Source organism: Denticeps clupeoides, chromosome 3 (genome assembly GCF_900700375.1).
Source record: "Denticeps clupeoides chromosome 3, fDenClu1.1, whole genome shotgun sequence".
NCBI lineage: Eukaryota > Metazoa > Chordata > Actinopteri > Clupeiformes > Denticipitidae > Denticeps > Denticeps clupeoides.
In genome coordinates this window covers 17,384,284-17,395,632 of record NC_041709.1, presented here as the reverse complement: position 1 = coordinate 17,395,632, position 11,349 = coordinate 17,384,284, and the positions used below count along the sequence as shown (strand labels likewise).

General features: G+C 42.4%; 1 protein-coding gene across 4 annotated transcripts; it reads left to right on the top strand.

Annotated features, from left to right (window-relative positions):
- The first annotated feature begins 1,943 nt into the window (after positions 1 to 1,943).
- sp2 (sp2 transcription factor) lies at positions 1,944 to 11,229 on the top strand. Of its 4 annotated transcripts, none has more exons than XM_028974885.1 (8): positions 1,944 to 1,993; positions 3,043 to 3,119; positions 3,389 to 4,168; positions 7,056 to 7,271; positions 7,695 to 7,995; positions 8,366 to 8,549; positions 9,472 to 9,665; positions 9,755 to 11,229. In XM_028974885.1, exons 1-8 carry the CDS (start codon positions 1,945 to 1,947, stop codon positions 9,853 to 9,855), a joined length of 1,902 nt encoding a protein of 633 aa, XP_028830718.1. In that variant the 5' UTR covers position 1,944; the 3' UTR covers positions 9,856 to 11,229. The 4 variants fall into 4 exon arrangements, with proteins under 4 accessions (XP_028830718.1, XP_028830720.1, XP_028830717.1 ...); XM_028974887.1 differs by having other exon boundaries at positions 1,989 to 2,011; XM_028974884.1 differs by lacking the exon at positions 1,944 to 1,993 and adding an exon at positions 2,018 to 2,965.
- The last annotated feature ends 120 nt before the right edge of the window (positions 11,230 to 11,349 follow it).

Genomic DNA, 11,349 nt, shown 5'->3' with positions numbered 1-11,349 from the left:
GGTGCTCTTTTCATGCACCGCTCTCGCTGCATTAGTGTGCGCGGCATAAAGGCTTATGTATTTACTGCAATGTGTCTGCCACCTGTACGCCCGCATACAGCTCTATGGAAACATGAAAGCTTCAGGGACGTAGTGAAGGGAGAGACCAAGGGCGATCTCTGCCCCCCTCCCTCTCTCAATGGTGGAGCAGGTAACTCTAGGCACTCTGGGTGATGCAGGCAAATCCTTGTTTTGGTGCCATGGCAACAGGGTGCTGAGGATTGGACATTCATTCCTGTGAGTCCCCACCCCCACTGCACAGTGGGGTAGGGGAGGTGCTGTGTGGGAGGGGAAAAAATTCTCTCCCTGCTTGTTTTGGAGTTATATCGTAATGGGGACCAAATGTCTTAAAACAAAGGGAAACCTGGATGTTTATTTCACACAAGATTCTCATTTGCCTTTGGTTTGCTAAAGTTCATAGGTAGGGGTTTGAAAGACTTGGAAATATCATAAAGATTTTTTCTGCTTGGGGTGTGTACATTATAACAATCAAGCAAGTAAAAACAGTAATTCCACAATAAAATTACTTGGGCTTGATGTAACTGTGCTAATTATTTTTGTGTTCGAAAAGCAATTAATAAAGTTAGTTTACACAATATTTATATTGATGCAATATGTTCTTGTTAGATACAGCAACAACAAAAAACACAGTAGTATGATGGAGTGGAAGATTTAGTATATGTCGACATCTGCTGGTAACCTGACGTAAATACAAAACCAACCATTATTTATATATTTTAAAATAATATTGAAATATTCCCTATAGCAAATGAAACTATCATATAACCTGTGAAGTTTCTCAATTCTGGAGATGAATCACAGCCCACAAAGCTATATTGTTTGAAATCCATTATTAACTTATTGAACTATTCAATTATGAAGTGAAAGTGAAAGGGAAGTGATTGTCATTGTGATATACTGCAGCAGAGCACACTATGACACAACGAAATGTGTCCTCTGCTTTTAACCATCACCCTTAGTGAGCAGTTTGCAGTTCGTTATTCAAGAAATTCCAGTTTGCAGTTTGTTATTCAAGAAATTCCAAACATTTGGTATACCCTGACTTCAGAAAATAATTTGTTTTGTAGGTATTTTTGGTTTTTGTCAAGACCCGTGAGATGGTGTGACCCAACCCAACCATCACCAGCTGTAGCATTGGCCGATGTTCTATTGGACATTATAAGTAATTGAATTTTAAAAACTATAGGGAAAATGGGATGCTAAAATGCAACCAAATACACAGATTTTTTTTTGGTATTGGAATTGCCATTGTGTGTGTTAAATAAAAAATGTCATTGCAAAAAAGTCTGTTTATACACATCTCACAAGATTTATATATTATTTATTATATATTCAGGTCATATTCAGGCCGTGAAATTATATAAAATGTTTAGATTATGCAGGTCTTGATGACTTCCTAACTTTAGATGAACAAAATCCTGGACGATTTATGGAGGAAATCTTCATTATAGTTCCTCTCAGTCTGTATACAATGAATCGCCATTGGTGGTCCGCTTTGGTACAGTAATCGGTAGCAAGCACTTACATCAGCGTCTACGGAGCCCGCAAACGACTGACTGATCAAAATGGATGTCAAACTGAGCTTAACTGAAACGCATCTGCGAACTCGGACTGGGTGTTGCTTGTGTCAGTGAAACTGAAGGCGTGCCGCCATAGGCTGCGGTTTTGTATGATTGTTTTCCTTCGTTCACGCCTTAAAAAGCTAACCTCTGTCGCCTATTGGTCGTACAAGTGGCTGTTGTCGGTTTGGAGACCCTGCCGTTGTTCCATTCGTCGCCTTGCAATTCAATCACGATAACGGCTGGCGTCTATTTGCTAGGCCAGCCTTCGCTCAGGAGCCACCGCGCGCGCTGATTGGTCGACGCGCGCGGGGCGGTTCCTCGGATGGGCTCGCTCCTGAAGGCTTCACGGAGAGCGAATGTCGTCATGAGCGGTGGGTAGGAATTATAACGTTGGTGTTTATATTACATTGTACTTCGTAAAAACAACGCGTGTCCGCCGAGCGAGAGCGTTACCGAGCGCGTCGTGCAGCAAGTCCGCACGCTCAACAATGCGAATAGTTGCACTTTGTCCGCACGCCGTGCACTTCCGCAACCGGACTGCCTTTCCAGTATCAAAGAGTTTGACTTGCTACGCGTTAGCAGACTAGCCAGTGGACGCTGGGACCGTTGTGTCCGTACGTGGAGTAGAGATAACACGCGTGTGGTTTTTATCCCCCCTCACACCCTAAACAAAAAAAAAAGAAAACTCATTTTAAGCTCGTTAACGGTGTCGCCTTTTTAACCGAGAGCCCAGCGGACACGGGAGCGCGCTAACCCGAATACTGCCCGGTTAAGCTGACGAGCAGCCAGCCAGCCAGGCAAGCTAGCTAGCCGCATTTGATGGCGGCGCTGTTTCCAGGCCGCGCTAAAAGTGGTTTTTATCGGCGCGCAGACAAAGATGCGGGGCTTAAAGGAACAGTATTCTGCTTTCCGCCTGGACGGGACATTTCGCCAGTTCTCGGCGGAGCGTATTAACGCTGCATTGCGGCGTCTCGCACAATAAGCGCTGACAGCCAGCAGACACGGACGCGTACACGTCTGCCGACTTGTTGATTGGCTTGTTCGCGTCTTCTGGCTGTGCAGCCGGCGCGTACCGACGTCCACATGCGCCCACCGGGCCGTCAGCTACGAACCCGTTGTGTCGATGTACGCTGCCCGCGAAATTGGGTTCTCCGACATTAGTTGCGAGAGCAGCATTCTGGTCCGGGCTTTATTGTTATGTTGCGTAATGTCTGGACTTTTCTTTTTAATATTCCGAGCCCCCACCCCTTTGACTAGATGCATGATAAGTTCGGTGGTTTCACGATTTGTTGGTGGTGTCTGTAGATCTCCAACCCAACGCGCTGACGTGACAGCAGGAGGCAGTGCGTGGTTTATTTATTTTGTATTTATTTTTGATGACAAGGAAATTAAATGGCCAAACTGTGTCTGCATCTCGTAGATAAAAAGGACAGTATGGCTGCTGCTGTTGCTGTCAGTCCTAGCGAGTATCTCCAACCTTCTGCTACCTCCACGCAAGTAAGTTTGATCTTTTTAATCCCAGTCATCCTACCTAGCAAAACCTGAAGCTCTGAATTTGTATGTACGCAATTTCTGTAGGTAGTAAATGTTATTCTATAGAATAAATGTTATTTTTTGGGTTTTCCCATTACGTAAATATTAAATGAACCTCCTTCTTGAGGTATTCATGCCGTTCTGTGCCCTATGTCCTGTGTCCACGCCCTATGTTCTTGTAATTGCTTGGTGATGTTCTCCGGTGTTTACCGAACCAACGTTATTTGCCGCAGGACTCTCAGCCCTCTCCGCTGGCCCTCCTGGCCGCTACGTGCAGTAAGATTGGCCCTCCTGCAGCTCAGGCACCTGTTAGCGCGCCTCCAGCACAGCCCACCACTCGCCGACTCCTTCCCATCAAGCCTGCCCCAATTGCTCCAGCGCCACCCAAGAACGTCGGCTTCTTGTCTGCCAAGGGGAATGTCATCCAGCTCCCAGCGGCACTGGGTGCCTCGGCCTCTGGGCCTATTGTGCTCACAATTCAGAGCCCCTCGCGCCCAGCCCCTGCCCCAGCTAATATACAATATCAGGTGGTACCCCAAATCCAGGGCACGCAAACCATCCAGATGGTGCCCCAGGGTGGCCACATTCAGCTTATTCCTGGCACCAACCAAGCCATTATCACCACGCCAATGACTGTACCGGCTGCTGGACCCATAGCAGCCCAATCCACAGTCGCCGTGGCAGCAAATTCGCCCCAGAAGACGGTAGCCATCAAGCCTTCTTCTCATAAACGGCGGCAGAACAATGAACAGCGACCAGTGATGCAGCTGCCCAGTGGTCTCACGCTGCCCCTCAACGTCACCGCCAGCGAGGTGACCAGCACACAGATCGCTGCGGACACGGCAACAGTCTCTGCTTTAGCACCGCTTGTCAAAGCCTCCAGGAGAGGACGGAAAAAGCAAACGGCAGCCGTGGTAGAGCACACGCCGACTCCCCAGCCAGCCTCTCCCAGTCCTTTAACCGAGCAGGTAGAGACGCTGCTTATAGAGACCACAGCCGACAACATCATACAGGTGAGGGAATGAGTGCCTCCCCTGCTTTTGCTTGGAGTAGCAGCCTTTGCTCTGTTCATTGTGTTCTGCGCTTGTTGCTATGTGATGTTGATTTATTGTAGTGAAATTGAAGCCCTGGTATTTTGTTTAGACCCACTTATACTGCTGATTTGGCCAAAAGAGAGACAGACTGGAAGGTAATGTATCCTTCCATAGAGTGGGAATGTTCATTTCATATAGTGGCCACCTGCCCTGCAAGCATACACGTCTAGAACAAGGATTTTCTCTCTTTCCCGGCGGAATTATGATGATGTGTATGCTGCGTTCTTAGTTAATATTAGATTGATGCTGAGTGAGTGTAATTGTGATCAATTCAGAGCGTGGAGCTGTATCCTCTTTAAAATAGTAAATCTGTGTGCAGCTGTGCTGCGGGGAAAGCCAGAACCAATCATTTTATTTACTTTTAATTGAGGTGAAAGTCATATTAATTATGGGAATTGAAACCTGCATGAGACGAATAGTTGTCAGAATTAATTGTTAAGGTAAGTGAAACGTGTAATTTAAGTCGCAACTGAAGCGGTGATATTTTGTTGCTTTTGGAAAAGTGAAAATGGTAAGGATCGATTGTGATTTTGTTCATTATGGAGCATCTCTGTCTTGGCTCTGCTTGAAGTGATTGTTGTTGTGAATCACTGCAGCACAGCACACTGTGACACAACAAAATGTGTCCTCTGCTTTTAACCATCACCCTTGGTGAGCAGTGGGCAGCAATGACTGGCTCAGTGGCACCTTGGCAGTTCAGGGAATTGAACCGGCAACCTTCAGATTACAGGGCTGCTTTCTTCCAGCTACAGAATGTTTATCTTGTTGCATTTTTAGACCTTATATGAACCCATAGATACATAAAGTTGTTCTAGTATGATTTGTCTGCATGAAAACATTACTTTTTTTTTTTGTTTAGTTAATATTAGTCATAGATCTGTGTTGAATATTGAACCCTTAAAATCTAGTCCACATGCATGGTGATACATCAGTTTTTATCATGGTTTTGTTATTTTTTTTATGCCAGTAACAGCACACATGCTGTGGTCTCTCATCCTCTTTCTCTGTGATGCACGGGACATTTTGCTAAACTATTTACTTACCATAACTTGTGGTCAGAACTATGAACAAGTATGACATTTCTATAGTATTTGTTCCTTTCTACAGGGTAGTTCAACATAAAGTTATGACATTAGCCATACATGCAGTTTGAAACTTGCCGTGTGAGGCACTGGACTCAAAAGTATAGTCTCAAATGTTAAAATGAACTTCCACAATAAAATTCTGTGAACTCAATAAGCTTTCAGACAAAACTATTGCACATAATATTTGGGTTTATAATGGTCTCAAAATTGTGCATCACTTTAATAAAATCATGTTTACGCAATTCCAGTATATGCAACTAAAATGACCAAGGGTGTGTGATTAACGGGACAACAATGTCACTGGTCTAAAAGCTACACGAGTGCTGTTAAGTTTAACATATGATAGCCAGTACTAAAAAAAAATAAAAAGTACTGAAAGTGTCTTTAGATTTTTTCAAATGAGCAAAAAACTGTCCAGTCTCCTGATGCCACAGATGTCTGAACCAGCCGTTTTACTGGGTTTGATTCATGTAGTGGAGGAAACTGGTGCAGCATGCAGAGAATGGTGTGCATTTAAAGGAGAACTACCAGTATATACGACTGTTTAGAGCTTCAACAACGCATCGATTAAATCGATAAATCTCGATTACTAAAAGAGTCTCTCTTGTGCACTGATGCCTGCGGAGTTCGGTGCAAAAAAAATAAGCTGAGCTGTAGGAAAGATATGGACCATAATTTAATACACACTCGTTGTAAGCAGGCAGCAAACAGTGGTCTGTGCATGTGATCACCAGGACCACATGCAAAGCACATTGAATGAGAAGGTGTGTCCAAACGTTTGGCCTGTACTGTATCTTTCGCAGATGTAAAGCATACATGTGTGTGTTTTTTGTGGTAGTCCAATTCTATTTTATTATTATTATTATAACAGCTTATTATAACAGCATGTTTGTGCATTTTCTAAAGATTGTAGTTCTGTTTTTGAATGAAGGGTTTTATTGAACGTAATGAACGTATTTATTTATTTTAATCCAATTCTCCAATTAATAAAAAAAAATCTGCAGATTAATCGATTATTAATTGACTAAACAGCGAGTTTTTTTCCTCATTGAAGCAAATCAAAGCTTCCACACAGGTATACGAGACCTTAAATAAGCCACTTCTCTCTGAGACAAACATCAAGGACAGACTGATATTCTGCAAAAATAACAGGGATTGGACTGCTGAGGACTGGGGTAAAATCGTTTTCTCTGATGAAGCCCCTTTCCGATTCTTTATGGCATCTGGAAAAATGTATTGTTCAGAGAAGAAATGGTGAGCGCTACCATCAGTCCTGTCTCTTGCCATTAGTAATGTATCCTAAGACCATTCATATGTGGGGCTGCTTCTCATCCAAGGGAGTGGGCTCACTCATAATTTGGCATAAATACTCAGTCATGAATAAATAATGGTACCAAAACATCCTCCGACAGAAACTTCTCCCAAACATCCAAGAACAGTTTGCTGAGGAAGTATGGGTTTTCCAGCATGATTGGGACGAAAGTGAATGAAAAGGTTATGTAATATTGCTTTTTTAAAACATGGCAATTGAGTTTCATTCCTCTTTCTAAGCATTCATTGGTTTCAAGACCTTTTTGTGGCCACCTCCCCCAACAAAAGCTCTGTGCCCCTCTAGGCATTATGCCCACCAGTTTATGTACCACTGATGTGACTGGGTGGAAGGCTTCTTAGCTGACAGCATTGTAAAGTATTAATTTTTTTTTTTTTTTTTTTTTTTTTAGGCTGGAAGCAATTTGCTTATCGTTCAGAGCCCAGGCTCTTCTCAGCCGGCCGTGGTGCAACAAGTGCAGCTTGTCCAGCCCAAGCAGGAGCAGCAGCTTGTGCAGATCCCACCACAGGCACTCAAAGTTGTGCAGGCCGCTTCTGCCACACTGCCACAGGTGCCACAGAGGCAGCCCACCCCTAGTCTGCAGGTGGCTTCAGCAGAGCCCACACAGGTACATCCCGAATGGCAAATCAAGACTCGCATGGGTGATTGCTAAACCATCCCCTATTAAAAAAGTACTCTTTTTAGTAATTGTAATGATACATTAATGATGTTCAGCATGATATCCACTACATTATGAAATGTTATACTGTAAATGTTTAATCTATATGTTTATTGTCATGTTGGTGGCAACATGAATTATAAATAATGTAATATGAATAATATAATTGATTCCAAAATTTTGGGTTAGTATTTCTTATAAAGAAATACTAATGGCAGTGAAGTTAACTTTTGATTTTAAAAAGCTTCATCCCAAAGAAACCATAACTCAAGTCAGTTTGCCAAACTGCTGACTCTTTTCATTCTCTCAAAGAATGGCTAAATAGTTTTTTTTTTAGCTTCCATTGTATTCATGTGCCTGTTTGTCGCCCAGGTTCTTATTAAAACTGCCACAGGGGAATGGCAGGCGGTACAGCTCCAGGAGACCACGGTCACAAGCCCAACTGCTGTGGCCCCAGTCAGTTCGGCCACCGCCAGTGTGGTGAGCACGGCCACCACCAAGCGGACTCAGATGGGCACACGGAAGGAGAGGACCCTGCCTAAAATTGCCCCTGCCGGGGGTCTGATAGCTCTGAATGCAGCTCAGCTCTCATCAGCCTCTCAGGCGGTGCAGACCATCAACATTAATGGCGTGCAGGTACAAGGGGTGCCTGTCACCATCACCAACGCTGGAGGTTCGTAATGCTTCAATATAGTTTCATGGAAAGTTGGTTTTATGTTTATAGGCTCTAATGAACATTTAAAGATGCATTTTCCTTGTGCTTAAGACAACACATAATAAATATTAGGTAATGCCACGTTCAGTTGTTCATCCATTGGGTTGCTTGAACAAAAGCTCCATTTAATTCAGTATTGGATAGGTTTGGTAGTGGCCGTGTTCTTGGGTTTGTATGGTTGATTTCTTGTGATTTACTTCCGTACATGTGGTATTACAAGCATAAAGACAGCAAGGACATGGACAAGAAATTTGTCTTGTTTTTTTTCATGATGTGATATTTTTCACTTTGAATAAGAATAAATCAGAGTAAGCCACTCTTTTTCCAGGCCAGCAGCACTTGACAGTTCAGACGGTGCAAGGTGGAGGACTCCAGCTGGGCAGCGTAGGGGCAACGCAGGGTCAGCAGCTACAGGTGGAGCAGACCCTGGCACTGGAGCTACAGAGTCAGCCAGGGGAGAAGAAACGGCGCATGGCCTGCACCTGTCCCAACTGCAAAGATGCAGAGAAGAGGCAAGTAGCTCCATATTCACTTTTGCTGAGCACAGAAAAAAAAAAGTTGCTGTATATTGATAGTAAAAGTCCTTTTTGCTTTTATATGAGTCTTATTGGTCCCCTAATACTGTATCTAGAGTTTCTTTCCGAAATTCAGCCGTAGTGCAGGATTACAGCCACTTAAGCCAGTCCCACAATGAGATTTTTCCAGGACGTGCAGTTTCGGTGTCTGTAGCTTTAAATGCTAATAATAAGAGGAGAGCATCCTATAGAAGTGACCGGGCATTCACAGCAAGGCTGTTTTTTCCAGATAAAATAAAATTAATCCACTGGTTCATGACTGAACTTTTTGCACTCATCTAATCACCAAGCAATTGGAATGCTTTCAAGCCATGGCGTTCGGTGGAGCTACTTATTTCTTTTTAGGGTAGGGGTGGGAAATTCTCTGGGCTGAAAAAGCATGAGACTACAAAAGGGGACCAATTCCAGGTCCAACTGTCTGAGCTGCCGCTGTCTGAACAGCGAAGTAGAATACATACCTCCATTTCTAGCCACTGCAGCACCATAGACAGGCCAACTCGTATTAATGTTAAATGTTAATGAGAAAGTTAGTCTCACAAAGTGAAATTTTCATTCCTTGGGACCTTTATTCATAAGGCAATGATCACATGGTTTTCAAACCTTGGCATGTCATTGCCACAAGAAATCCTGTTCTTGTTTACTTCACTGGTTATTTTTTTAATGTTATGATCGGTTCTCTGTATTGTAATGATTTATAAAAACCTCTGTATTTCACTGTTTCTGCATGGATGATTTTTAATTTTTTTTTTTATCTACAATATCCAATGGCATATTCAGTTCTCGGGTTCTTCACAGGCCCATTTTGGCTAATTGCCTGCCTACACGTTATAGAACTTCATCTGTTGTTTGTGTTACACAGGCCAGGGGAGCTGGGAAAGAAGAAGCACATATGTCACATTCCTGGCTGCGAGAAGACGTTTCGTAAGACGTCTTTACTCCGAGCGCACGTGCGCCTGCACACCGGGGAACGGCCTTTTGTCTGCAACTGGGTGTTCTGCGGAAAGCGCTTCACACGCAGCGATGAGTTGCAGCGGCACGCCAGGACACACACAGGTCAGTGCACACTAGCTGGTTGACTTCATTAACTTTTGTTTTTGTTTCTTGTCGAGTTCTTACTGTTTGCTTTGTGTGTTTCTTGGCAGGAGATAAGCGGTTTGAGTGCACACATTGTCAGAAGCGCTTCATGAGGAGTGACCATCTCACGAAGCATTACAAGACGCACATAAATACAAAGAACCTTTAAGCGTGTGAGATGCTGATAAGCACACACACAAACTAATAAACTCAAAGAACCAGCAGCTAGAGGAGCTGTTTGTGTGGCTGGATGGATCGCCCCTTTCTATGCCTCCCTTTACCACTCCTCCAATGGGTGCCATGTGGACACTGTGCAGCTCGATGTTCCTGCCAGTCATCATTTCTTCCAGCTTTTTTCTTTATCTATTATTTTGCAATATTGTGGGCGAGGATCTGCTAGTTTTATGCTTATGTACATATAGGATTGCCAGGGTGGGATCTTTACTGGACTCATGCTGAGGGTTCTGTTTTGCCAACACAGTATTCAGACCACCACCACCACCCCACCCAAAAAAAAAAAGAAAACCCTTTTTTAATAAAGTGGGTTTTAATTATTTGTTAACATGTAAATTTGTACATGCATATATATGTGTATATGTGTATATATATATATATATATATATAGGCATAATTACACATGTGGTCAGTATGAGTAGTTGTGCTGTCATGTAATAATTTGGCTGTAAAATAAATATAAAGATTAATATTTTTATCTTTTTAATTTAAGATCTTACATGAAAGTTAAAAACTCATTGGCTTATATTACAGTCCCAGGCAATTGTATTTTGACTTATGACTTAATGGGACAATCAGTTCACAATTAGACATTATAACATGTAAATGAAAGTATTGCCCCATGAGTACCTTTTCTACTCTGACCGATAATAGTTTTTCTTTTTTGTCATTTATTTCTATCAATTCATGTTGTATTCTAAGAACCCATTTTTCAGTTAATACTTAAATTCAGTCTTAACAGTGAAATAGGTCGTTATTTTTTCCTATAACCTCTGGTCAAGAACTCCTTTATTAATATTTTAAGACCAAACCAGATGTTATTTATGTTATACATTATTTTTCTAAACCATTCTAATATAGAGTGGTTATCATTATGTAATATCCAGACAGATGACCCATTTTTCAGAGAAGCTGGTTGTCAAAGATTGGAGGGAACTATCCAACAAACTTTGCCAAAAAGTGGGCTCTGAATGGGCAGGAAGTGCTTGTCCATATGTATGTGGTACTGTATATCTATTTGTATATACTGTGTCTGCGACAGACATTAAACATTTTGGAAATTGGTTACAAGGCCAAATGTGAAGGATCCTGGACTTTTGTACAGTGTAAATGAAGCAAAAAGAAAACCTTGTTTTCTTTATTCTTGTGCGGCCAGATTTAACTAAAAGTTGCCTTAGATAATTGCAACTGATGTTTAAAATTTATTTCTAACTCCAGGGAACTGCATTTGTATTTTTTAAAATCTAAGTTATGTTATTAAATGCCCTTTGACGTGCACTGATTAAACCTCAGTTTTTTTAATTGGCCATTCTCACTCTCAGTCTCTCTTTTCGTTCTCTTCCCCACCTCCTCTATTTTATTTTTTTATTTGGGTTAAGGTCTTTATTTCCAAGACCTTATTATTAGTTACCACTCCTCCTCCCTACTG